Below are 27,048 nucleotides of genomic sequence, written 5' to 3'. Positions count from 1 at the left end.
TGCGCTGTCTCGTGCGATCCTCAACCATCTGCAGCCTTGTTAGCGGCAAACTTCCATCGAGTCCGAGACCATAAGTTGTGGTGAGATCTACAGATCTTCTCAAGGCGCATGATACTATTGATAAATTGTGAGCGCCAGCCGCATTTGCAGTTGAGAAATGGCATTTATTGATCGAGGAAGCACATCTGAGTTGGTGCTTCGGGGGTTCCCCTGAGATACAGTATACAGCCATCTAACGATCTTTCCAGTGATTGCAGCCTGTCGAATCTCAATATCAACTTCTTCTGGTACGTAATTGATTTGTTAATTGATGTTGCTCGGCTTGCCCCTCTTCTTCTGAAACAGAAGTAAAACCGCCGTCAGAGTCAGTGTACAATTTTTTACGAGACGAGCGATCCCGTGTGTCACCATCATCGAAAATAAAGGAAGCCGCACGCGAACTGCCCAGATTGTAAACTTTTGAATGTAACGTGATTGTTTCGCTAAAGACAATGTTGCTTCAACGTGGAACATCACGAACATCCCTTACATGCCGATCCCCATGATCGACATCGGCTATTGATTTGGCGAGCGGCACATCGTGAACTGTGGATACGCGGTGACAAGTCTCAAAGGTAATTGCTGGAACAGAGACCAGAATCACAGGTATAAATTGTTCGACTCAGAATCCTAGGGATGAGTGCGAAGCTCATATTCGGTTGTGTTTAATTTTCCTAAGTAATTTCTCCTCAATATACCCAGTCTCTCAAAATGAAGACAGCCGTCATTCTTGCTATTATCCCCTTCACACAGGCCCTCGTTGGTCTGAGCTGGAGCGTTTCCAACATTCCCTCCTCTGGTCTGAAGGACATCACATTTCCCATCTCGATGCCCGATGCGCCTCATAAGTCAGGCTTCTATTTCGCACAGCAATTCGGCTTCAACGGTCTCTCTGATATCGGGTACACCGGTTTGCAGCCCCGTCCGGATGCCTCCGGTTCAAGCATCGTCCACGGTGTTTTCTCCTCCTTCGCGCCCGGAACCACGACCAACGACGCAAACTGCCACCTTGGCGCAGACGGCGGTGCAGGTGTCAGCTGCAGTGTGGAAATTCCAGCACCATATTCTCCACTCTATCATCTAGTCGTCAAGAACACGGGCGGCACCACCTGGACGGGAACCCTGGTCAACACCGCGAGCGGGAAGTCGACACATGTCGGGTCGTACACATTGCCGCGTGGTGCTGGAGGAATCAAAAGCAGCCAGGTTGGCTTCGTTGAGTATTATCCGTGGAACGCCATGCCGAGCCATAGCTGTAGCTCGCTCCCGTATACCAATGTGACGTTTGGAGCGCCTACGACGAGCACTCAGGGAGCCGGACCGGGTCGGTTGGACAAGCCGTACGAGTATGGAGATTGCGTTGGAAAGGCGAACTTTAACGTTCGGACGACAGGTCAGGGATATCAGGTGACAGTTGGCTTTTAGACAAAAACGTCCTTTTGTCTTTGTTATAGAGATCAGCGTCACTTTCGTTTGAGCCCATCATTAATCGGATTGGAGTGAACTCTTTTCCAGAATTTTAACTTCTCTGTACCCCTCAATAGTGCGTACAGCAGAACGGTCCACTCGGAGGGCTGATCACCATGCCTCTCGGGCATGAATCCACTGAAAGAGCTGCTCAAATTGGCCCATTGTTCATGCGGGTCATCTTTCATCGCTTCCAATATAGGGGTACGCAGCTTTCGGTAAGCCTTCCTGATCAGAAACACAATATTGTTTAGGTTCAGCACCAGAGCATACGTGCCCAGAGCCAGAAGAGCAGTAACAATGGTGAATGCCAGTAGGTTGAAATCTCGGTTAATACTCCATAAAGCAGCGCAGTAACTTAGTGGGAGATAGAATATGCTCACGTATGTGAGCAGCTTGACGTTTTCACCAACCTGGGTAGCAGCCCGCGATTCGATGACAGCGCTTGCATTGAATAGCTACTGTAAGTTAGCAAATAGGTGGAACGCGAACAAGCGGTACTTACTCCATCTCGTAAGGTCATAGTTCGATCGCGCAAAGTTTCGAACCGGCTCAATATTTCTCTCAACCGTGCAACGTGCGTTTCTACCCTCTTGACTGAATCTTTCAGTAGAGGGGGATTTTGAGGGGGCTTGGGAGATCCCAGTTCAACCTTGGTTTTCTGCCACTTGTCCAGATAGAAGGCCTCGTAGTCTTCAAAGACGTCCTTTCTGGCCCACCAGTATACCTCCCACTCATGAATGGCATCGGATACAGCGGATGTGAAGCCCTCTAGACTGTCCATCAGCCAGAAATAGTACCGTGATCGGGAAAACGAAGCATCATCGAACAGGAAGCGATCGTGAAGATCAGGATTGAAAACGCTATCGTTCTGGTTCAGAACAAGGTCAAAGTGGTTGGCAATCCGGTCCCAATCGTTGGCCGCGTGCTGCAGTGCCTCTTCTATCAGAGTGATTGCTGTGGTGAATGGGGCAGTCCGTGGGTCATCCTGTCTGCGACAGTGAATCGAATCATCTAAGCGGCAAAAGTGCGATGGTGCTAGATGTATAAGACACCAATGACTGCGATCCACAGTCTCTGTCTTTCCAGTCTGAGTATTTGACCAGAGGGTCCGTTGCGATGGTATGAATCCTAATGTGAAGGCGACCTCGGACAAATACAGCTTGCTTATTGAGGCCTTTGACCCGTACAGCTCTCCAGACCTCCATGTCGACTTACTTGACGGCTTTGTGTCATCGATTCGGCACCAAGTAATGTGGAAAGGCTCGGGCGCATCAGCCGAGTCATTGCGCGATCTCCTCCGTTTAACACAGGAAATATGTGTCCTCAGAATCCCTGGCACTAGATTGGCGTATTGAAACTTTTCGCCAGTAGAACTCCGAAAGAGTAGATGACAGAGCGCGTCAAATCCATACTCAAACGATGGCGCTACAGCGTTCAAGCCAACGCAGCTAATAATGCGATTCCAATGGCCCGTTTCCCTCCACTTGACCTCCGTTGGCTTACCGTTTCCGCTCGTGTAGTAAAACCGCGTTGGTCGGATGTTGACTTTGCGGAGGTCTCCCTCCAAGGCAGGGACGGCCAAAATCCTTGGATCCTTACTCCTCAGTATTACTTTCCATTCTTCAGGGTATGCAGTGACCCGCTCATATATGGCCGCCTGCATCCAGTCGTCCAGATCAACAATCTGAACACGACCGTTGCTTACCTCTAATGTCTTAAAGAATAACTGGAGCTGCTCCAAGTGCGAACTCAGACCAGAGGAGCTGAGACTCCTCAGGTGGCATCGATCAAACACGAACTGCACTCTGCCGTCGCATGGCACAGCGTAAAGATTTCCCAGTGATGTCAATAGCAGTTGTATCGTGTCGACCATGTTCTTCCCAAAACCACCATCAAAATCTGAGCCTGACTCACGTACCCATTTGGATGGAATGGAAGTGCTACAATTGAGAGAATAAGGAACCAATTGTGCTTTTCCACTGTAAAGACAGTCGGACGGAACATGAACTTCGTCTCCCAATCTCMCACCATCGATATGGCACCATCCATCGCTGGTACGCTTAATCTCCCATTCGGGAATATAGTCAGGGTATCCTGCTCCGGGATAGGACTGATACTGCCCCGGATGGGATATTCCTGCGGGGGCAATAGGCTTCCCTGGCGTACGTCAGATCGATGTTCTCGAAAACGAAGATGATTGGTTCTCTGTACTCACAGTATTTCCATGAGGTGTCAGCGCTCAAGATTGTTGACAGTCTGTGGAGACGGGGTCGATGCCCCTCATCGACGAAATAGTAGGCGCGAGGATACTTGAGCGTTTCATCTGCAGCATAAAGAAGAGTCTGTCCTTGACCTTGAAACTCAGAGTCACTGTCGTCACGTTTCAGGCAGGATTTCAGAGAGGGTTGTGACTTGTTCCTTCCATCGAGCTGGGGCGCATCCTCGATGGACTGGTTCCTTTTATCGCCATCTGGGAGATTATATTCATTCGTACCCGTCCCAGTGGCTTTATCCCCATCAGGAAGAAGCTGCTGGAGCAGGCTATTTTGGATACGGAGGCGTTCATTTTGCTCTTTGAGCAAACCTCGTATCTCGTTCCACATGTCGTTGGACAAACCATTTGAGGGCCGTCTGTTCCCCATGACCCAGTAAAATCATAAATGAATGATCTGATTTGCGCATGTCGCAAAAGTCAAACGAGTATCAGAAAAAGTTCGAGGAGACGCGAGCTGAGACTGCGAAATTGAACGAGGCTGAGACTCAACGCGTGACTAGCCTTATTCCCAAAAGGGCAAGGCTGCTCAAGGCACTGTTTAAGCCTTTCTCTCTTGCTTCTTCACTCTTCCTGGACAGGAAAAATGTATCATCGCTACATGAAGCACTTGTTGACCTGACGATGCAAAATTACTAGATCGAAATTTCATTGCTAATACCACAGTATCGCAACTAATACATTTATCTCTCTATCTATCAAGACAAGCGAAACCCACTGGTCCGTGTCTGGAAGAATCCTGCAGGATCATACCTGAGTCTCGTCTGCAGGGCCTGATCGCGTGTTCTCAGTCGACCCCAGTAGTCTTGGTCAGCGCCTATATCATTCATATACAACGGACGATAAACATTCGGCAGGGTTCCATTAGCAATGTGCTCCGTAATCAAGCGACCAAATCCTTTGAAGAGCTTCTGCGTGGCATCGTGCATCCGAGCATCGGACAGCCCCAGCGTCCACTGCAGGGTGATCTGAAGGAGAATATAGTCCTGGTCTGGGGGGAAGTCAAGCAGATCCTAGAATTTCGGTCAGCAGCGGTTGGTTTGAAATGATTGGGAAACGACTGACTCCTCCGAGCTCCAAGGCTTTCTGTGCGATGCTCCGTGGGAAGGGCTGGAAGTCGATGGTTCCCACCATGCCGGTCTCCAGCAATACCTCGTTGTTTACGTCAAGCCAAAAATCAAAGATGGACTGCAAGACCTCGGGCGACATGTCTTTTGGGACGGGAATGGTTTCACCAGCAACGCTGTATCGGCTTCCGCTACATGGCGTCAGTGCTGAACGAGTATTTCCGGACTCACAACTTACTGAAGGATATATTTATCGCCATTTTTAAGCTGTTCGAGTCGGGTCAGCATGGGCAGTGCATTTACAAATTGATTTATCACCCACCAGATCGGTATAACGGTCATATGTCCGGGTTTGATCGATTGGATGCAAGGCAGTAAAGTTGTCAAAGATACCTGCCGGGGGCTTCTCTCCATTATAAAAGAGGAACATGACCCAGATATCGAGCGCTGGCGCGTGCTCCCTGGTCACAATAATTGAAGCCTTCTCATCCGGGTAATACTCGACAAAGTTCTGCACAGTGGCAAGCATCTTCGCCGTATCAACACCAGAAAAGATGTAATTTCCTCCCCAAACGGGATGATCCATCGGGCGTGTCTGGACGGTATACGAAGTGACGACCCCGAAAGAGCTGCCTCCACCTTTCAAGGCAGCGAAGAGATCCGAGTTCTCGTTTGCATTTGCATTGACGATCGTGCCGTTTGCCAGCACGACCTCGTAGTTGAGGATATTGTTCGCTGCCCAGCCATACTCCGGGCTGAGGTAGCTGAGACCACCTTTTCATCTGCTCAGAACCAGATTCATATGAGAACAGAATCGAATCTCACCTCCTAGAAGCAACCCTCCAACACCTACACCTCCCAACCTCCCGCCGACAACTGCCCGTCCTGTTCCCTCCAACTTCCCCTGCACATCCTCCCATCTCTGCCCCGGCCCAATTACAGCCGTCTGGGTGGATGGGTCATACACCACCTGATCGAGATTCTTCGTGACGATCAGCAATCCGCCCTGCGTACTTGAGAAACCGAGATTAGGCGAGTGACCGCCCGATTTCACCGCAAATTGGTCCTGCGTGTACCCCAGCGCGGTGATCACATCCGACATCTCCTGGACATTGTTTGGGACAACCATGCATTCGGGATGAAGATCCGAGCATGCCGCCGACCAGTAGTTGGTCAGGTCGTGGGCATACGACAGCGAGAGCGGATACTCGACCTGAAAGCCATGATCGGCCAGGACGGAGCAGATACCGTTCGAGGTGCCTGTCAGGGCGCTGACGAGGGAATTGACCAGCGAAGCCATATTGCGGTTATACTATTATCTACAGAGTCATAACGGAGTGGCCAGCGACATCAAGGGGGCCAGCTTTAAGTACCACAATGCCCGGAAATGAACCATCAGCCAGCCCACTCGATGCATCACAATCTCATTCTGCACCCACTAATCCTAGCTCCTGCATTAGCTCTGGATCAATTTCAAGAACCTGATATGGGATTCTAGGGGAAAAGGGATAGATTCCCCCCTTGATAGGAGTCTTGGCATGCGAGTCCCGGACCGCACTTCTTCGTTGCACCCAATCATGCATCGTTGGGCTTCATTGCTTGGGATCGATTATGACTAGTCAATAGACGAGCATTCGGCTAGAATAGCCATTATGATGCTCAAGGATAAAGTTTGAGGGAAGGCTGGTATCCTGCCCCTCTTGCTCGTAGTACCGTAGTTTATTGATGGATTAGTACTCTTGCCTGGACATTTAGCCGCTGTATGAAGTCGTAGGTATTGCATGTCTACATCTGAGCCCCAGATCGCCGATCATTGTGATGATCCTTTTATGATTCCAAATACGAGATCTCGCCTCGACAGTCTAGACACGAGTGCAGTGATAGTCAGCTCCTGGTGGCTTGCGTTGGCTGCTTCTACCAATCAGTAAATCTGACCAAAGACTAACAGTTCCTCGCGCTAGTCAGCCGCAGAAAAGATTTGGATCTGTCGTCTGAATTCCTACTTGGCAATTGAATTAAGCGAGGGTCGCCATGCCCTTCCCTTGCATGTATAATCAGGTTTCGCTGGCTAGCCACTGCAGGATTTCTCCCCATGCGTCCAAATCTCCGAAACTTAATCCTCCATAATCCCTCGTCTCTCTTCATGCACACGTGTCACAAAACGACCAGCGCTACGAGGCAAAAGGAACCAGTCGCATCTCAAAGAAGATGTCGGCTGGTTTTACCCCCGACGACGTTCCAGTCACCCGCATGGAGTGTCATGTCTCGCTTCGATATATTGGAGTCCCGCCCGATCGAGTTCTCACGCCAGCAACTGGGTACAGCGGTTGGTAATTCTAACTATACCCGCTTAGGTATCCCATCTGACGATGAGATCCCAGCAAGCCGTACACTGTACGCCACTAGCCTTGCAACAAGGCTGCAATCCTAATAGGTATGTAGCACTGCCCCGCTGGTTTCTGTATTTCTCCCCCCACCTTTCTAAGGCCTTAGAGCTCCACCCTAATCTTAAGCACTGCCTCAGCATCTAGTTCGAGAACTTCCTATTTAGGACCGCCTTCACCTACATATATATAATATAACGTAACCGGTAAGCGATCCGCCATTGTATGCCAACCGCCATCTGCTGTATTCCATATAAATGGCACTTTTTATAACTTTAGTATTTCCATCACAATAGCCTCAGGAGACTTTCTCTATAATATAGTTATATATATATGTATTATAGAATAAGAATATAGATTTTCTTAAATTTTTTAGAATTTTTTTATGAGTGGTAATATAGTATCATTCTTAAATACAAAAAATACGGCGGTAAAGGATATTACCTTAAGAAAATGAAACCCCCCGAAGGTCTCAACTTAATATATATATATATTCAATATGAGAGTACTCTATATATTAAATTTTAGGTATCCTAGATGCTTTGTTGTTGGGATATTGAAGTTTCGAAAAGTGCCATTTTATATGGAATACAGTAGATGGCGGCTGGCATACAATGGCGGATCGCTTACCGATTACGTTACCTAAATAATATACTGGGAATATATATTAATAGTAGTATAAACCTTAATACTATAGTGCTAGTTTTAAGTATCTGTTGATTAACTCCATTAAACTTGATGACAGCAAAGTTTTTCGCGATCTGCCTTGTTTCGCCACTCACTCTGTCACTCAGGCATTTGTGTCCACGCCACCATCAAACACATGACGTGAATCCCATATGGGAAGCGATGAATACTTATCTCATTAAGTGGTTGGTATGGCCAGCTATCGTTTTATTAATCTCAGGAAAGATGAGAGGCTATCATACCATCCGACATGGCAAGATTTTTTTCCGACCAATACCCAGGAAGAAGTCAAGGTGGTAGGCCCTGAGGGAGGTTTGGAGTCTTTGTGGGGGTGTTGGGGTGTGGGGTTTCCGGACGAAAATCAGCCGCAGGGGGTTCCATCAGAGCAAGCATTCAATACAGGTAGTACGGATTGCGGAATCTGTGTCAACCGTGCCAGAATGTCTCGACGCTCGAGTGATAGTTGCAAGTTTGATCGACAAGGATTAAATCGGTTTGCCTTGGAGAATGAGTCATGTTGACCGGAACCAACGGGATGACTTGAATTGGGATCTTAAAGCTGTTGTATTTCTAAGTACGGTCTACCTGTCAGTTTTATACCCCTTTCTAAGGCTTCACTTATTATCCTAGAGGTCCTATTCACCGTTCCATCCTTCATAGGCAGAGGCTGAGCAAGGTGGTGGATGACTAGTAAGTCGGGCCGCCTTCAACGATCCTTCAACTGCCAGTCAGCATTGTGATCACGTGCAACACCTACTCAGCCATGTTTGCCTCTCGACATCCTGCTCGGCTCTGAAAGACTGGTCTTCCATCCAAAGAGCACAAGTCATCCTATATCTTTCAACCAAGGCTGTAGGCATGGCCGAGCTCGTAATCGGTGTTCCGGGCCTCATCGACGTGATCATACGAGCAGGCTCCCAGATACTGAATATTGTGCAAGCCTACTCCGAGCAGGATGAAATCCGAGCCGACTACATGAGACTTGGGAGGGACATAGCTATGGGCGGCATGTCGTTCTACTTCCTTGAAACGGTCAAACGGGCCTTGAAGGACCCCAGCCTACCGAGCACTGCCAAACAGATGTTTGAATCCTCTATTCGGCGCTTCTACGACAGACTAGCAATAGCCCTCATCAAGCTAAAAAGTTTAGCGCCTTCCAGGTTCTCGGGACGTGTGTCCTACGCCCTGCATGGAAAGAACGAACTGAGGAAGTGCATGCACAGTCTCAAGGATGAGATAGATGTTTTGCACAAGCTATGCATCGAGTTCTCGCTTTTCTCTATGGGTGTACATTCCAGTATTCTCTCGCGGGAGAATTTCGCGCTGATCCATGAGTCCGAAAATCACCATCCTGGAGAGTATCTTCCGACTTCGGACATTCTGGTCGCGAGAGGGGAGTTGAATCTGGGCCTCGGTAAGACAACGGAGACTTTCATCGTCGAGGGGAAAACTGATGGCGAGGCCAATCTGCGCTCCCTGTGTGACACCTTTCGGTCGAGAAGCTTTCCCGCCGGAATACCGGAGTGCGTTGGGTTTCGCATGCCCCCGTATCGCAAAGCGATGGCGTGCTACGAGTTGATTTTCAAAGCCCCAGCTGGTGGATCTTTGATGTCCTTGGCGCACCTTATCTCCTATAGCGACCCTCCGGGATTTGAGACCCGGCTGGACCTCGCTAGACAGCTTGCACAGGCCGTCGTGCATGTCCACGAAATAGAATTCGTACACAAGAATATTCGTCCGCGGTCGATACTACTAGTAGAAGGGAGTTCCCTGGGGAATGACTCGCTCGCGGTGTTTCTCCTGAAGTGGACCGCTGCCCGGAACATGGACTCCGTCTCGGCCCATCTGGGCGAACACCTGTGGCAGCAAGCTATCTACCAACATCCAGACCGGCAATCCGAGTACGCAATGGCCGGGTTTGAGCCACGCCACGATGTCTACAGCTTAGGAGTCTGCTTGCTTGAGGTATTTCTCTGGAAATCGTTCACGGTCGCCGAGCCTCCCCCAAAGCTCGCGTTGTACGGTTCTGCGGGCCCCGGTGATGGCTTGGATCAGGAGCTCACATCCCCAGCGTGGATCCTTGATCTTTTTCAGAAGAAGTTGGTGGAAATCGGTGAGGAGCCTTCGTTACTAAGGACGGATACTTGTGAGTTGATGACGCTGCATAAGCTGTCTCAGAAGATTTGGGTGAATCTCGCTGCGACGGAGCTGGTGAAGGAATACCCGCGAGTTGCTGATATCATCGTTCAATGTCTTCAATTACATCTTTGCCGTGCTTCTGATGTCTTAAGCCAGTTGGGAACTGTGTAGCGAGGTGATCTGTTGTTATACACATGGCAGTTCCTCCCCCTTCTCTGTCTTTTCTAGCGTAATCTATATCTAAAGTCAATCTTGATCTAGAACTAAGGTATTACAAACCATTTACTAACTACTATCTTGCGACTCCGGTACCAGAGTCCTATTACATGTTAGTAGTGTCTCATACAACCAGAAAAAAAAAAAAAAGAAAACCATACAAAGCCATTGAATTGTAAGTTGAGCCCGTGTACATAGTAAAATATAATAATGAAGTGTCACTGAGTAACTGAGCATGTTATGACTATTGTGAGACACGGGTTCTCATTCCCATGGTTAATCAGTGCACTAAGGAAGCCGGAAGCTTAAACAGGAATAAATGAAGCTATTCACACGTATTTGATATATTTAAGAAGTTGATGTTGGATTGGAATCTCAGCTTCGCGGGAATTTCTAACCTCTCAGGTGGGCTGGCTACGCTGTCGAGGCTGGTGCCTGAGGCAGATTACTCTGTAAACATGCTCAGGTTCGCACAGCTATTGTAAGATTCTGCGTTCATGAAGCCTTTCTGTGCGATATGGGTGTTGGGGACTGCATACTGCATTGCTAGCAGTTCTCATGCAGATTTTGGTGTTTTGGCCATGCGATTGATCTTCTCGTTGATTGATCCGGCGACGTTATTGACAATTATTGTGTTGGCCATCAAACAGAGTCTTTCCCAGTCAAAACGGAGGTTGTGGCCTTTTGGAGGCACTATGATCTCTCCGGTGACGATCTCCATGAGAAAGTTGATATCTAGCATGTTGCTTTACGAGAAGTGTCGGTCTAACGACTGAACTCGGGACTCGTACAGCGCCATGTCTCTCTTCAGTATGATTGTGTTCAGCGGCAGAACTCAACTAACACAGATTAAATCACTTTTAACAGTTGCCTTTACCAGGGGGTTTAAGGACGTTCTGATACCCACCATGCATAGACCTTAGAACTGCACCACAGTGCCTACTTTATTCATTCAAAATTAAGGAGGTAATTAAGGCTTATTATACAGCCTTCTAAAGTCCTACAGTAATACTTAGATTAAAGGTACCACAGCAACAATATTAGAAGATAAGCAAGTATATTCTTTAAAACGAGAGGACATCCATGAGTATATAGATACTATAGCTAAATAATAGCCCTGCTGGAAACTCTAGCTTCTAGACATCCTACTCATCAAGAAGATTCAGGCATCTAGAGACTGTAATAACTCTGCATGCATTAGTACTAGACTTACTTAAGAGTTCCTTAACTTTGTCTAGCAATTGCAGGACCATTTGTATGGTGGATCTTCTAATCTAAGTCTGGCATATTGATCCACGAACTCGTCAAAAAGCTTGTTAAGCCCGAGAAGGTTCAGTGGATCCTTGTCATCTTCTTCACTCATGAAGCACAGCATGTTGTGGATGTCAAAAGTGATTGCCAACATATATCCATATTCAGATTCCAGGAACACCTGGTCTCCGGTATCTGAATCACCGGTCAGTTTGTTCCACTGTTTGGCATATTCCTCGCAGAAGTGTCTCTTCTCCTCTTCTGTGTACTTTCTGCACCTTGCTATTTTGCTCTCCTCGTCAAACCATTTGAACATCTTCTGCATAAAATGCCCACCAATGTCGAACGCTCGATAGTTCCGCATCACAAACTCAAAGTCAATCAAGGCAACTCTGCTCTCTCCTTCCTTTGGATCGTTCTTCACCATGACATTCATGAATTGCACGTCATGGATACACCATCCTGTCTTTCCCCCTATGGAATCCAGCTTGTCCACCACTCTTCGCAACCTTGTTCCGAAATCGTAGTTGACCAGATCGTCCACATTGACACCTCCTTCTTGCCCAAGTACCTTCAACTTGCCCATTTCGTGGTACTTCTTGAGTCCGTGGATGACGGCTTCGTAGTATGGTTCCACCGTCTTTTTCTCCAGTGGCATCTTCAAGACATGGAACTCTGCCAGTGCTTTAGCAACATCCGCTCGGATGACCGTATCCTCGACATCCTGCGGTTCCATGTTACGTGCGTCAAGGAACTCATCGATTCTCCCGAGCGTGCCATCCTGCGTCTTGAAGAATCCGTAGACTTTGGCTCCCAGGCCAGATAGGCCGTACTCGTCGCAAAATAGTGCTTCCTCGTGCTTGCTCGGTGCCAGATGCTTGAAAATTTCGAGATCGCTCCCAGTGCCATTATGAAATTTGATGAACACCTTTAAGGGCTCAGCAGATGTCCCAGTAGCCGGCTTCGGTCGCTCTACGGGACAGTGGGCGTTGGCAAATGATGCATGGTACGACATGGTCAGGGACTCGGGGTCCACGGACGGCCATTCTTCTGTCAGGAATGAGCTGATAATATCTTTGACGTCTTTTTTAGTAGGAACTTTGTCTTTAGGAAGAAACACGGGAACAGCTGTCAAGGTGACCATCTTGGTTGGATGTGTGAAAGGGTGCTTGAGATATTCAGGTGATAAGTAAGAAATATCTGTAATAAAAAGTATATGCTAGCAGTGGAATGATTCATTAGGGATATTTACAGTTTTGGATGAGAGTGCTTAAGAATTACCGGTCCAGCACTGAAGGTTTCAGATCTGTGATCCACAGGAAGGGCATCGGGGTCTCAAAATTGTCTAGCCCCGAACTGGGCGCCAGCATCTGGGTTCTGAGAGGTATGTACTTCCTCCTTGTATTGTGTGCAACTTTTTAACCCTGGAAAAAGACAGAGGCTGTTATTACTACTAAATGTTATTTCATTTTATCTGACCTGCCTCTATCACTAATTCTTAATGAGACATGCGCACTATATTTCCTGTGGATATTTTTGATTCTACATTCGTTGCACTGGGAGAGGGTTTGGGGCCGGCTTTGGCGTATCACTCCCCAGTTCAAGTCGACCATCTAGATTACTTTTTCAAGGGATAAAAGCCACTGGATCAGCATGTCCCCACCAGTTCTTCACGCTAGTCAAGGTTCCCGGAAGATTTGGACCCTATCGTTTAGATTTCTCCTCCACAACTGAATTAAGCGAGGGTCTCTGTGCCTTGTTTGAGAGGATGATCGCTCGATGGGTAGTCACTACAGGATTTATCTCTTTCTTGCGAGTTGTCACGCTGGCAATTGGGTGCAGCCGTTGGTAATTGGGGCAAGGATATAATCCTTGAAGCTCGTCATTTCGCCAGCGTTGATCTTTCCAGCCGGTAACGAACTTGACAGTCAATTACCTTGATATGAGAGCGTTGCTAGCTCATACAATTATGTAATATCTGCTATTTCAAGATATCCGCGATCTAACAATGTACCTGGGCCTGTAATGCCGAGTTTTCGGAGCTCGCGTGATCGAACTTGGCGGCGTTGTTGCAATGCATGGAGCTAGCAATGTCAAAAGTCCCATGACGTTTCCTTGTGTAATTGGACTCCTATGAGTGTCAGATCAGGCATGTCGACTTGAGAGATCGTCGAGGCTTCCTTCGCTTGTCGATGTTACGGAGAACTGGCAGACCTTGTTGATTGTGAGAGGGGGTTCCTAGGATGCCTCTGGATCGGGTGTCTGTCTTTCTGGGACAGATGATGAGCTCTCAGTCAGTATGCGAATAATTCGTTGGTCTAGGGTATTTCACTCCCTCCGGAGACATGCCCGATCAAATATATAGTCCTGGCCCTGTGTCGCTATGACCTGAGAGTACCTTGTCCGGAAACGATTACTCCCGTACTCTAGGATGAAGACTGCATGGCACAGACGGTGAGTGGCAGATTTTATATATGTCCACTCTTTTCCTATTTCTGCAGCGTCTCTTCCGAGTTCTGAAAAGAAGTTGTTTTGAGACTGAAATTTACCGGGCATAGTCCCGCCCTTTCTGCTCTGGAATGACTGTCAACCGTCTCTATTCGGATTATGCAGCGTCGATCAAAAGGAGACGGATGGATTGACCGATAATCTCCCCAAAAATGGAGCGAGTAAATCTACTTCCTGCGTCTTAGGTCTCGCTAACTGGGAAGCACAGCGTGCTGTTTGGACAACGTCCACAATATAATCGATAGCAGTCGCCTTGTTGCTGAATTTTGGAGTTGACCGTTCCATATACGCTAGGGATCGTGTCTATACGGGGATTCGTGAGGGATTAGAACGCTTTCCAGACGCTAGAAATGCTACATCCCGAATTTGACACGTACGCGGAGAAGACACGATCTTGCCTCTATTCAGACAGACAACGGCAGCACAACACAGGATTGAGATCACTCCCATCAGGGAATGGTAGATGAGGTTGACCAAGTGATAAAGCACTGACTATGCAGTAACTCATGATCATGCAGGCAGAATGATCCTTTGTTGGATCACCTAGAGCAAGTCGTGAAAAGATGGATGATACTACACACCGTCATACACAACGCCGAGCCTTTCTGAAGCTACCCAGGCGGATTATGTCGTCTTTCATGGTGAATGATAAAAAAATTCTGCATGATCCAGATATGCTCTTAGGATTTCAGCTTCTACATAGCTCTTCGGACTTCTGTTACATTCACTTATGCCACTGAGTCTAGGACTATAAAGTCTCGACACTTCCCGCTCAAGGTTTTTCTCCCTATCAGTCGAGCAGCCGACGTCTTCATGTCACTTGCGACCTGACTTAGTGCTTCCATTCAGMAAGATGGTCTTCTACGCCTACGCCAGCTCAGGGGTAAGCTCTCCAGGCCAAAAATGCGGTGCTCCGACTAACCAACGAAGGGCTTCGCTGTCTGGCTCATTACGGCCAAGGACAAGGACACCTTGGATGCCTGGTTCCGTGCCATGGAGACCTCACAGTTCGGAAACATCGCGCGAGTCAGCGCTGAATGGTACCGGTACCAAAACTTCCGCATCGAGCATTCGACCACCGACCATCACCTCGCTCAGAGATTTGACGGACTGATCCTCTTCAAACCCTTGTATGGCTACAACGATTCGTGGCACATGATAAATAATGGGCCTTTTGTGGATTGCTTGCAATACAACTGGTAGCCTCCTCCCTTCTCTTCCTCATAAGATGGTAGCTGACTTGTTCTTCCTAGGTACTACATCCGCTCGAAGAAATACAAATCTCTCTATTGGGACGTCCAACGCAGGACAGAGACTGAATCCCTTCAAGTCTACGCCAGCACTAAGTCCCGCGCTCGGTTCCAAGCCCTGAAAAGACTCTGGCCGAATTACGCGCCCACTCCTTCAGATCACCTCATTCTCGGCGACGATCTTATGTATCTCCAGCATGGCTCCGGGTTTGTGTCGTTCATCCGGAGCGCCAACGGACCCTTCATATTGACCATATCCGGTATTCAGCATCATTTCAGCATCAGCCAGCTCTGTAACAGTTTTGCTCCGCAGTTAGACGATCGCATTGCTTTTTTGCCGGGTTGTGGCGCTGAATGGGAGCTTGTGTATTAGCTGTGGAGTTGTCTGGGATTTGAACTTTCTTGAGAATAGGTTGAATACCGCAAAAGGGCCATTCGAGTGCTACTAGATCAGTGGTAGCTTTCAGTCGTGCTACAATGAAGTGAAATTAGACAGCTAGCAGTCGGATCTGCACAAACAGCAGTTGATCATCATTGACATTGTCATCTAAATTTTCTATGTATTTGCTTATCCTTAATTATAACTTGTGGTATCAAATGTGTCCAGGCTGGTCATTTCGTAAAATGTACATCCGCCGCCGAATGCTCAACCCGAGCGACCTGTCCACATCCTAGTCCCTCCCTGCACCTACGCACAGTAGCATTAAGCAGGGAGTCAAACTTCTTTCGCTTCAACCTTGTCCCTGTTCGATATCATTTCGCTCCAGTCCGTCCTGCAGCCTCCGCGCGCTTTGATTGTCCTGGTTCCGCGCTTGATCGTGCAGGACTATTTGTGCACCGGAGAGGGCTCCGATGAGTTTCTGCTGGAAGACATGCGTAGATGGTGTGAAGAAAGCAATGTTTGTGGTAGGATGTGGATACTATTGCCTCCACTGTTCATGTGTGAGAGAAGCAATTGATGCCTGAGATATACCAGTGTGAAAATCTGGTTACACCCTCTTTCTCAGCGATGTCCCCTGCAAAACCACTCTCGCAGCAACAAAGAACACCACACTAGCCACCATCATCGCCCCAGCAAAGGCTTGTAACCCCCAATAAGTTCCATGCTGTCGATTCAGAATCGCTCCCGCAATTGGACTTCCAGTCAACGTCGCAATACTCATGCAGGTATACAATACTCCCTGCCGTACACCCGTTTTGCTCATATCCGCCGTGATCTGACTGAGCAGGGCCGGGACCATGCCGACGAACGCTCCGGAAGCAAACCCATATAGCAAGCTGAAGATTACATAGACGGCCGCAGAGCCAGGAGCCAAGAGAGTTCCAGGAATCCAGAGGACGAGAATCGTCAGCGCGGAAAGGGTACACATGGCGATCATCACGTTGAACCGGCCGAGTTTATCTCCAAAGTAACCGGGAAGGATCCGACCAGGAAGACTATCTTGTCAGCTTATATCTCAATCTGCGCAACAGGGGACTAACCTTGCGGCATTCAGAATCGTCAGTAGATACTCCGCCAGACTCCGACGAACCCCGTCCTCCTGCGCCTCAAGAATCACATAGTTGATCGGCACAAACATCGCCCAGAAGCCACAGCAAGCTGCCAGCATTAACAGCACAAACGGCAGCTCCGAGAACGGCCCGATATAATCACTGAGCTGCACCCGCCTCGGCACAGGCGCGATGCGCGAGCGGACGGTCATATTCGCTACAACCAGCAACGCCAGCACCACGAACGCGGAGATGCGCAGCGACCATCCGAATCCAACCCGCGGAAGCAGTCGCGATAACGTCGCCGGGAAGACAACGCCGCCTATTGACGAGCCGCTCGACATGATCCCGAACGCGAGAGCGCGGCGCTTATCGAACCAGGTCGCTGTGCAGGCCGAGGCGGGATAGAAGACGAAGCTAGCGCCTAAGGGGCTGCAGATCCCCTGCGCAAGGAGGAACTGGTAGTACTCGCTCGAGACGGAGATCATCATGAGGCCAAAGACGTGCAGGAATGTGCCGATGAGGAGCATCCATTTGGGGCCGTAGTTGTCGAAGACGCGGCCGAGGACGATGCCTGCGGCGAAGAGGACGAATGGCTCGAGAGACAAAATCCAGGAGATACTGGATGCTGAGTACTCGCGCAATTGATTATGCTGGTAGTAGTCTTGGAAGACACCGATCGCTATTTCGGTCAGGATTGTACTTGGTCGGTGACACGGGCAAGCTCACCATTCACCCACCCAAATCCGCAAAAGAGACAGCACCAGGCTCCTGCGACCACCGTCCAAGCATGGAGTCCATGGTCCATTGGCGCAGCTGACTGTTCTTTGGTTTCGTTCGCCGTCGCAGCCACATCGTGCTTCACTTCTGCGGCGGGACCAAGTCCCTTCTCTAAGCCAGACACTTTCGTCTCATCTTGAGAAGACATACTGGGCTGCAGGATGGATATTCCACCCAGTTATTACAGAGGACAGAAGTCGTCGCAAAACTTTTCGCAAAAGTTCGATCACGAAGAAATCTTATCTACCTTAACCTTTTTGGGTGTCCGCTCATGTGCCTTCATTTTAGCTCGTATTCTGCTCCAATCAGCAGCGCAACCAACCTAATCTCATCCAGGTGCGTTGGAACTACGGAAACTTCCCGCTTCCCAGGGCCTCGGCCAATACTTGTAGAGAGCTTTGTTGGTTTGAAAACAGATACTCCAGCGGTTCATCAGGGGTCGACTCATCAATGGGGTAGTGTTAATCATGTCCCTGTTTTGTTTTGTATTTTGGATGGTTTGCTCATGTGGCTACTTCCTCGGTCTGGACCTTGACTTGGTGATTGAAATGCTATAAAGTGACTGTTTTCCCCGTGGGGAAATATATCTTGACCGACCTTGACCACTTGATGAGACCAGAGATTTGTCGCAAAACTACAACGCCGAGCCTTGATCGATGTCTATAACATTCCTAGGGATCAGCTGTTGCAACCGACCACAGCAAAGAAGCAAGTGGTCAAATCGAAGTTTATGATTGGAAGATCTTTCCTTTTTTCTCGGAATTCTACCATTCGTGTTATCGCAACCCCCGCAAGGTTCACACGGAGATCCGCGGCTTTTGCCGTCATATCCGGATCCGGTGTGGTTCCCCAAGAATACGCTGATTATCACCGCCGAACAGGATCTGTTCACGATTGAAGGCGAGAAGCTTGCAAAGAAGGTCCGCATGGTGGAGGGTCATAATGTGGTATGTCATCGGATGGAGGGATGTATGCATGAGCGGGAAAAGGAGTGGAAAGCTAAAGAAGAACCATATGGATATGCTGCTGAGATGCTTAGGATTTGAGGAGACAGTCGATCCTAAAACAGAGTGAGAAAGCATAAGTGGGGTGACATTGGGCCGAGGCACAAAAGCAGTCAACAAACGCTCACTTACACTACTTTCCATTGAACTAAGTCCTTGAAGCATTGAAAGCATCAGAGATAGAAGTGAATACAATGCTTGAACACGAATACACTGAAAGCACGCCATTGTTTCAATCCTCAATGGCATGTGATGTGTGAACTTGCCAACTGACGCTTATCAATCTAGTGCGGAGGCAAGAGGGGGATCGTCGCGATGCATGACCATCCGCAGCTGAGCTCTCAAGGACCTTGAAAGCAACTTTCTTGTCTCACTCGTGTCTTATGAAATCTCTACTGTCCTTGATGTTATCTCTACCCTGAGCACACCTCGTATATTATAAAAATGCAGCTGCGAGCTGTTCTGTTCCTTATTGGGACATTCCTGGCCTCAGTCGCCCAAGGATTCAACATCTCTCCATTGGAACTGAAATTCCCGCTTCTCCATCATCTGCGACAGCTGGATGATAAAAGGAGTGAATCACTACACCTGACGTCTTCGAAGACATTTATAGAACACAATTTCTCTGTTCCTATTGACCATTTTCACAATGAATCTCGATATGAACCTCATACTCACGACCACTTCAACATCCGCTACTGGTTCGATGCCAGCCACTACAGGGAAGGGGGACCAGTATTTCTCATTGCAGCTGGAGAGACGGACGGTACAAATCGCTTCCCGTTCCTGTCTCAAGGAATTGTGACCCAGTTAGCCAAGACCTATAACGGTCTTGGAGTAATCCTGGAACACCGCTATTATGGCCAGAGCTACCCCTTTGCCAATCTAACCACGAAGAATATTCGGTTCTTGTCGACTGAGCAAGCATTGGCGGATTACTCTTACTTTGCTTCCAATATTGTTTTCCCCGGACTGGAGCACCTGGATCTGACTGCCGGGGCCGTGCCGTGGATCGGATATGGAGGCTCCTATGCCGGAGCTTTTGTGGCTTTTCTTCGCAAGCTCTACCCGGAGGTCTTCTACGGGGTGGTTTCGTCGTCAGGAGTCACCGAGGCCATTGAGGATTATTGGCAATACTATGAGCCCATTCGCCAATTTGCACCGTCCGACTGCGTGTGGAACATCGGCACTTTCACGGATATTGTGGATACCATACTGATTGAGCACGCGAAGAACGAGACTTTAAAATCGCACCTCAAGGCTGTCTTTGGTGCAAAATCCTCCATTAGCGATGAATTTTTCGTGTCGGCTCTTTCGGATATCCTTGGAGCCTTTCAAGGCCGGAACTGGGATCCTGCGGTCGGCGATGGCACTTTTCAGAGATATTGCAAAAATCTCACGAGCCCGACATTGCTCTATCAGCACAATAATACCATAAAGACGTGGACGGAGGAGCTCATCTCGGCCACAAAGTATGATGCAACTAACTCCAGCTTGGTTACAGGAATTCTCAATTACGCTGGTTACGCGAATGCTACGATTTTCTCCCGTCTTGACCAGGCCCTCAGTGCCTCCAATCCCAAGTCACAACAGTCCCTGGAAAAGTCGTCAGGGGTTAGCTGGGGTTATCAGGTCTGCACCGAATGGGGATACTTCATGCCAGGGTCAAGCGTCCCGAAAGACAGACTGCCTCTTATCTCCCGTTTGATTACGTTTGCCGGGGTATCGCAATTCTGCAAGGACGACTTCAACATCAACACACCCCCTGATACCGATCGCATTAACAAACACGGCGGGTTCAACTTCTCTTATCCCCGGGCGGCCATTATTGATGGACTGGCCGATCCTTGGCGTGACGCTACGCCGCATGCGGACGGGGCTCGACCGAGAAATTCAACGGACGAGGAGCCGTTTATCCTTGTTGACGTACCGGCTGAGGACGTCTGGGATGGAATTCGCGGTGCAGTACACCACTGGGATCAGAACGGCTTGTCCAAAGAAGACGTGCAGAAAGGGAAAACCCCACCAAAGGCCATAGTCGACCTCCACCAGGAAATTGTACGATTTGTGGGAGTGTGGCTGGAGCAGTGGAGAAAACACGAGGATGTCTCGGACCCGAGAGCGAACACGGCAGTTGGACGTCGACAGGCGATACTAGAGGGGAATTGACTCATTGAGTAGAGAGGTACTCAACGGTGAAGAGTGTACAGAAGATTATGACGATATTTGCCTAGCGATAGCGTGACATTGCAAGCTCCGTAGCATGTGTTCGACGAAACTGTTTCACTCTGGACCGTTCAACTACCCGGTGAAAAGCGAATCGGAGAGATTGACACTGCCGATCCAAACCAATAGCATCGACAAGGCTGAAACTAGCTTGTTAATGTTGCAATTAATAGCGTTATGTCCATTGGACTGCGTGGGGCGGACACCATTCCCACATCGTTGATAGGCTTTTCCACTGCGACCGATCCCAGATCCGGAGCTGAAAATAACTGAACCATCAATATTATTTCTGGACTACCATCTCCACATTGGCAAGTGTCATTATGATGACAAACGGCTGGTGGATTAATCAAGGGCGCTGGAATGGCGGAAGCCGATCTTAGTGCTCACTTTTTTTCCGTACTCTGTACAGCCACGCCCGGCATAGCAAAGTCTGACATTGATTATCAACCCCGACCCTGGACCCTGGACAGTGCGCCCGGGCACTAATTGAATATTAATTTCTATGTTTAGGGCACTAAGGAGGGATATATTGGGAGTGTCTCACAAGCTACGGCCGCGGTCTCACTCTTAACCACCTCACAGCGGGGTTGCTACCTTCCGCATTTGTCTTTGAGAAGCTTATCCCGGCCGCTGATATATCCATCCACATGTGCCCAACACACTTTCCACACGCTCAGACGAGCTGAACTTTGGAATTGCGGTCGTATTCGCCATGAAGCCGTTGGAATTGAAGCTCAAGCCGGAATTCCGCCGTTTCGCACCAATGGCGCTGGCCGCCCTCCTGTTCTTCTGCACCCTGGTGTTCTTCTACGAGATGATGCCGGCCTCCCGGGGCGTGACTCTACACGAGTCGACCGGAGAGCCAACGGCCGGCAGCAATGGTACTAATCCCGGGCCATCCGGGACCGGCTCGAGCGACGATTTCCAACATACCGACCGGCGGTGCCACGCGCAGCCGGACCCAGGGAACATTCTATTCATCGTGAAGACGGGCGCGACGGAGATCTACGAGAAGTTACCGACGCAGCTGCTGACGACGCTGGGGTGCGCGCAGGACTTTTTGATTTTCTCCGACCTCGAGGAGCAGATCGGCCCGTACCATATATTTGATGCGCTGGCGGACTTCAACGCAACTATGAAAGCCACACATGCCGATTTTGAGCTCTACCGGCAGCAGCAAGCGTACCAGAGTGGGGGTCTGGACATTGCTACGCTCAAGAACGACGGCAAGGCCGCCTGGACGCTCGACAAGTACAAGTTCCTGCACATGGTAGAAATGACGTGGGCGCAGCGGCCACACATGGACTGGTACGTCTTCATCGAGAGCGACACGTACGTCGTGTGGACGAATCTTCTTCAGTGGCTGGAACAGTTCTCGCCGAACGAGAAGCTGTACATGGGTTCGGCGTCCTTTATCGCGGACCAGGGGTTCGGCCACGGCGGGAGCGGGTATGTCATTTCGCGAGCGCTGATGGAAGCGTTTGTGGGGGACAACCCAGGGATGGCGAGCCGGTACGATGATGTCATGCCGAACGACTGCTGTGGGGATTTCGTGCTGGGCCGGACTCTGAAACAGGAGCTTGACGTCGGGATCCGGAATTTCTGGCCGCAGGTGAACGGGGAGAAACCGGCGACGCTGGAGTTTGGGGCGAAGCAATGGTGCCAGCCCGTCGTCACGATGCATCATGTCATGCCGCGGGAGCGTAGTGCCATTTTTGATTTCGAGCAGGCGCGCGATGATGTAAAGGTATGTCTCAAGACATTTGATACAGCGCAGCACTAACGGACCTAGGCACCGCTTCTCTTCCGGGAACTCTCCGAGCTGTCATTTCCACCGGGTAGGATGCGCGTCGTGGAGGAGGACTGGGATAACCTCGCTGATGTGCCGGTTGAACTGGACAGCCCCTCGATGGAAGCCTGTCGCGACCAGTGCCTGAGTCACGACACCTGCTTCCAATGGCGGTACAGCGAGAAGGAGTGCCACGTATCGACCGAGTCGTTCCGACTAGGAACAAAACGAATACCCAAGGATCAGCGACGGTGGTTCTCAGGATGGAACGTCCAGCGAATCCAAAAATGGCGGAATTCGCATCCATGTGAGCAGCCCGCGTGGGTCAAGCCACATTAATCTGTAATAAATAGCATTGTAGCATATATCATGATAACGAGCAATTCATTCCATGTCTATGACTTGTACTGGTAAACGCGCATCTATGTCTATACTGTACGTATGCGTCTACTGTACTAGCTAGTATGAAACCGCTTAATCCTCCCCATCCGCCTCACAGACCTCACATCGTCAATCCCCTCGATACTATCATCCAACTGCTCATTGGGCAGCACAATCGCCCGATCCAGCTGGTACGGTAGTCCCCGATGCCGCCCGCGGATCATCATCGCACAGATAACTAGCTTGCTGAAGACGGAAAACTGCCCGCTGAGGGAGGTATTCACGGTGGGGTACCCCAGACTCAGACCCACGTTTGCGCTATCACATCATTAGTACTGCACGATAGAATGAGAGGAGGGACAGGACATACTACGCAGAAACAACCTCGAAGAAAATGGGAAACACGGCGAATGACTGTCGCTGTCTGTTAGCTTTTTTGAACAGTAAAAGTGAAATGTGAAGGGAGGGAGGGAAGTCTACCGGCTCATTCGGATCCATGACACGATCCGACTCCGCGATGCAAATACAAAAGATCCCCAGGAAGATATACCACAGGTCAAAGGTGAGCTGGTTGCGGATATGGGCGAGGACGTAAGAGCGGCCGTCTGACTCGTCGATGGTAGCCGCGTCGTCGCCATAGATACCTAGCGCGCGCTCCTCGTAGGTATTCGAGGCGCGGACGCTGATAGCGATGGGGTAGACGGCGATGTACATCATTACCAACAAACTAAACTGCACGGCGGGGTTGACGTTTGCGAGGTTGAAGACTGCGGTGCCGGTGTGGCGGGTGGAGGCGGCCTGGTAGATGGCGGCGAGGACGCGGGGGCCCGCGGGGAGGACGTTGACGGTGGTATTGTGGAGATCGAGGACGATGATGAGGATGATGTCGACGAGGTTCATGGTGAAGATGATGCCGAAGAGGACCCAGGTGGGTTTGCTGGGGAAGAGAAGGGTGTAGCAGCGGCGGGGGTGGTTGAGGAGGAAGAGGAGGGATTCTTTCATGGAGGAGTGGCGCGGGCAGAGCTTGGACATGGTCCAGATGACGAAGCGCAGAAAACAGGGATAGAGGGTGTTGCCGGCCAAGGCGAGGAAGCTCATGAGGATCAGGGGGAAGGTTGCGTCCTGGAAGCTGACCATCGAGTCGGGGGTGAGGGTGAAGCCGAGATTGTCTATCATTGTCTGGGAGGAATAGAAGGCCCTACTCATGCTTAGCAATCGTAGCGTACAAGGTAGACAGCGGGCTCACCACCAGATGTTGCCTTGGCCGCATTGGGCAAGGTAGTCGCGGTACTTGGGGTTTGCGTGCTGGATCCAACCGACCAGGCAGATTGCGCCAAAGAGATGAAGCCCGAAGAAATACCCTGTTCGGTCAGAGCTGTTCTGTAAAATGAAAAAAATTGACATACCAATGACGATCTTGAGCAAGAGTTTCAAACTGCGGTATTCTACTCCTCCCAGCATCTCTCGATCCTCGTCGGTGAGGTTATAGAAGTGCGAGTTCCGGCCGATCGTAGCATGCGACGACAGTTCAGGCAGGTCCAGCTGCTGCGAAAGGGACCGGTCTAGGGGCTGTGACTGCGTCTTGGGGCCATGGCTGGGGGACGGGCCGATGACAAACATCGTGGACGCAACTCGCTCAATGGTATCCGTCCGAGCCAGATTGAACCGCCGGCGAGAAGTTCCGGCGTTGACCTGGGCGTCAGTGGATTTGGTTCGCTCTGTGACCGTCAGTTTTGTTATGGTCAGTATCCGGAGCTAGCCTACCACAGTCGCTCAGCGCATCGTCGACTTCCACGATGGGGTGTCCTCGATCACGTTGCCAGGGAGGAGGAACGTATAGAGCTCTGTCCCGGCTGGAATCATGCACATTATCGGCAAAGGTGATGCTCGGAGCTCGCAACCGGGACTCTGGATTGCGCAAAGGCGGACTCTGCGACTCATTCGGAAAAGAGTCTTGTCTGAGCGCCATCAGCAATATCCGGCATAACCAACGGCCATCACTCACTTCTCTGTAGTTGTGGGGTCTGAAGTTGTCACCGTCTTCGAAGTACTGTCCCCTCTCGCCTCTGCGTCATCTTTCCGTCTTTGACGGAGAAAGGCAGGGGCTGTATCACCAGATCAGCCTGCGTGCTCAAGCGCAACAGATATAAATGCATACCAATTTCCTTCAGACGCTTTTCGAACCAGCGAAGCCGTACAATCACCACGAGAATGTTGATGAAACCAAGATTGGTGATAATGGGAGCGATATAGATGTAGACCTGTTGATACGTTTTCAAGAGATTGATATCAACACTGGGCCGCGTCAGTACTTCCCATCACCAGAGGATCGAGCGACCAACGTGTTCAGTCCGGATTCTGTACAGGCACTGGCCCCGAAAAAGAACGCGTCGATGGCTCGGAGGTTGCCATATGGGTAGATGATGGCCAAACTGAGGACGCTCAGAGTGATGATGTACGCATCTGCTGTCGAGTAAGTTTTCAGTCGCTCTTTTGCTTCAGGAAGCCTTTACTGACAATGCAAAGTGATGAAATTAAGGGAGACGAAATCAAGGGAGATGAAATTAAGCGAAGGCTTCCACATCCCGGTGACTTGCTCAACTGACGCACGCAAAGAGGCAGCTGAAGAAGCACTTGGAGATGAAAATCAAGACGCAAAAAAAAGAGAAGAATGCATGCTCTTTAACCATGGGTCATTACACGGTCATTACACGTGGGGTGAACCATGTGTCTGCGGTCGATGATACCTATAATCCTGATAAAGTTTTTTTGAGTGTGCGGGATTTATCTGGGCCAATCAGTCCTCGAGACAATCAAAACATATTGCTTGTTTAGCACGACAAATTTCAATGTGCCCCTTATCATTATTGGCAAGTTCTTTATCTAAGGTGAGTTGTCTGCTGACCTGCATTCTATATCTTGTATCTTGTATACCTAAAATATGCGATCTGCAAGCCCTATTCATGATGTCACATACGTATCACAAATGATCCGTCATCTGCAACCTCAACAGTCCACCTGTTCTTCCCTCTGTCTCAATACCTTGACGGTAAATTCTACCGTAAACTGACCAGTTGGAAACCTCCACCCCCAGCTCAACTGACTGAGTCTTTTGACCCCCAGCACCACATCGCGGATGAAAAAGACCAGATGTAGAGTCCTAGAGCAACAATCAGCTTGCACCAAGAAATGATCGATTAACTTACATGATGACCATGTCAAACACAAGCCCCACGAGTATCGCCGCCTTGATCGCGTTCGCAAACACGTCACATCTCGCCTCGAACCCTGGAGCTGGAAAACCGTGACCGTGGCCATCGCATTGTCTCCAGTTCGCAAGCCCAGGGGTACCAAGAGCGGGGTTGAGGCCAAAGAGCAATACGATCAAGGGATCGAAGATGAGGTTGACGAGGAGCCATGCGCCGCCGTTGGGGACGGTCAATTTGAAGATGCCGAACAAGCTGGCGACCGCGCAAAGGAAGCTCTGTACGCGGGTTAGAGATGCGATCAGATTGACCGAGAAAAATGCATACCAGAGGGAACAAGGCTTCGGTGCTATCTTTTATTCCCCAGGAGAGAAAGTCATAGTAAGGGGAGAGTGTCACCACCAGGTAGACGGTGAGGCTGTACAAGAAGGTCAGGGCGGATATTATGACGGACGACCAGATGAGGATGGTGACAATTCTTGATGATGTCGTCCGTTGTGTTGTGGTAGAATCCTCGTTGTGGTGGTCATTTTGACCAGGAAGGAGAGGAGTTGTTTCGTCCATGCTAAACCTCAATGTGTTGATGCGTTAAAAGAGAGATTCATGAGGATGTGAGAGTTGGAGGACAAGTTGTCAAGCTGATACAGTCTAGCCAATGCTAGTTAATCGCTCTAGGCAGAATCAACTGTTAGAGGCCTTGCGCAGTAATTAATATAAGAATGTCATATCATTAGCCATAGTGCCGGCTAATCCCTCCAATAATACCCATTAAAATCATAGCTCCTATCATCCACTGAAGGTAGCTATCCCAAATGCATGTGAGCGTCTCCTTTAGGGTTCCCCATATTATTCCCAATAATAAACTCAGAGGGAAGCCAATAGCAA

The 27,048-nt window shown here is 49.5% G+C and overlaps 10 protein-coding genes across 10 annotated transcripts; 5 read left to right on the top strand and 5 right to left on the bottom strand.

Annotated features, from left to right (window-relative positions):
* Window positions 1–750: 750 nt before the first annotated feature.
* Window positions 751–1,464, top strand: Asppvi_008368 (uncharacterized protein; the record flags this gene model as incomplete). The annotated part of the gene is made up of 1 exon (XM_043304239.1): window positions 751–1,464. One exon carries the CDS (start codon window positions 751–753, stop codon window positions 1,462–1,464), a length of 714 nt encoding a protein of 237 aa, XP_043160174.1.
* A 38-nt stretch (window positions 1,465–1,502) lies between these two features.
* Window positions 1,503–4,151, bottom strand: Asppvi_008367 (uncharacterized protein; the record flags this gene model as incomplete). The annotated part of the gene is made up of 3 exons (XM_043304238.1): window positions 1,503–1,964; window positions 2,012–3,666; window positions 3,725–4,151. The coding sequence occupies 3 exons, from the start codon at window positions 4,149–4,151 to the stop codon at window positions 1,503–1,505; spliced, it is 2,544 nt and encodes an 847-aa protein (XP_043160173.1).
* A 328-nt stretch (window positions 4,152–4,479) lies between these two features.
* Window positions 4,480–6,148, bottom strand: Asppvi_008366 (uncharacterized protein; the record flags this gene model as incomplete). Its single annotated transcript, XM_043304237.1, has 5 exons — window positions 4,480–4,794; window positions 4,847–5,039; window positions 5,087–5,115; window positions 5,171–5,622; window positions 5,674–6,148. The coding sequence occupies 5 exons, from the start codon at window positions 6,146–6,148 to the stop codon at window positions 4,480–4,482; spliced, it is 1,464 nt and encodes a 487-aa protein (XP_043160172.1).
* A 2,629-nt stretch (window positions 6,149–8,777) lies between these two features.
* Window positions 8,778–10,229, top strand: Asppvi_008365 (uncharacterized protein; the record flags this gene model as incomplete). The annotated part of the gene is made up of 1 exon (XM_043304236.1): window positions 8,778–10,229. The coding sequence occupies one exon, from the start codon at window positions 8,778–8,780 to the stop codon at window positions 10,227–10,229; it is 1,452 nt and encodes a 483-aa protein (XP_043160171.1).
* Window positions 10,230–11,508: 1,279 nt separating this feature from the next.
* Window positions 11,509–12,669, bottom strand: Asppvi_008364 (uncharacterized protein; the record flags this gene model as incomplete). Its single annotated transcript, XM_043304235.1, has 1 exon — window positions 11,509–12,669. The coding sequence occupies one exon, from the start codon at window positions 12,667–12,669 to the stop codon at window positions 11,509–11,511; it is 1,161 nt and encodes a 386-aa protein (XP_043160170.1).
* Window positions 12,670–14,886: 2,217 nt separating this feature from the next.
* Asppvi_008363 (uncharacterized protein) lies at window positions 14,887–15,656 on the top strand (the record flags this gene model as incomplete). The annotated part of the gene is made up of 3 exons (XM_043304234.1): window positions 14,887–14,916; window positions 14,964–15,232; window positions 15,287–15,656. 3 exons carry the CDS (start codon window positions 14,887–14,889, stop codon window positions 15,654–15,656), a joined length of 669 nt encoding a protein of 222 aa, XP_043160169.1.
* A 616-nt stretch (window positions 15,657–16,272) lies between these two features.
* On the bottom strand, window positions 16,273–17,702 carry Asppvi_008362 (putative MFS monocarboxylate transporter (Mct); the record flags this gene model as incomplete). The annotated part of the gene is made up of 3 exons (XM_043304233.1): window positions 16,273–16,720; window positions 16,766–17,456; window positions 17,504–17,702. The coding sequence occupies 3 exons, from the start codon at window positions 17,700–17,702 to the stop codon at window positions 16,273–16,275; spliced, it is 1,338 nt and encodes a 445-aa protein (XP_043160168.1).
* Window positions 17,703–19,002: 1,300 nt separating this feature from the next.
* Asppvi_008361 (putative extracelular serine carboxypeptidase) lies at window positions 19,003–20,727 on the top strand (the record flags this gene model as incomplete). The annotated part of the gene is made up of 1 exon (XM_043304232.1): window positions 19,003–20,727. One exon carries the CDS (start codon window positions 19,003–19,005, stop codon window positions 20,725–20,727), a length of 1,725 nt encoding a protein of 574 aa, XP_043160167.1.
* A 772-nt stretch (window positions 20,728–21,499) lies between these two features.
* Window positions 21,500–22,915, top strand: Asppvi_008360 (glycosyltransferase family 31 protein; the record flags this gene model as incomplete). The annotated part of the gene is made up of 2 exons (XM_043304231.1): window positions 21,500–22,534; window positions 22,580–22,915. The coding sequence occupies 2 exons, from the start codon at window positions 21,500–21,502 to the stop codon at window positions 22,913–22,915; spliced, it is 1,371 nt and encodes a 456-aa protein (XP_043160166.1).
* A 116-nt stretch (window positions 22,916–23,031) lies between these two features.
* Asppvi_008359 (uncharacterized protein) lies at window positions 23,032–26,727 on the bottom strand (the record flags this gene model as incomplete). Its single annotated transcript, XM_043304230.1, has 13 exons — window positions 23,032–23,275; window positions 23,328–23,371; window positions 23,438–24,155; window positions 24,204–24,318; window positions 24,364–24,675; window positions 24,722–24,915; window positions 24,963–25,062; window positions 25,116–25,252; window positions 25,300–25,420; window positions 25,475–25,558; window positions 26,029–26,117; window positions 26,164–26,441; window positions 26,491–26,727. 13 exons carry the CDS (start codon window positions 26,725–26,727, stop codon window positions 23,032–23,034), a joined length of 2,673 nt encoding a protein of 890 aa, XP_043160165.1.
* Window positions 26,728–27,048: the final 321 nt, after the last annotated feature.

Source organism: Aspergillus pseudoviridinutans (assembly GCF_018340605.1).
Source record: "Aspergillus pseudoviridinutans IFM 55266 DNA, scaffold_5, whole genome shotgun sequence".
NCBI lineage: Eukaryota > Fungi > Ascomycota > Eurotiomycetes > Eurotiales > Aspergillaceae > Aspergillus > Aspergillus pseudoviridinutans.
Note: the sequence above shows the minus strand (reverse complement) of the source record. Positions and strands in the feature narration are given on the sequence as shown.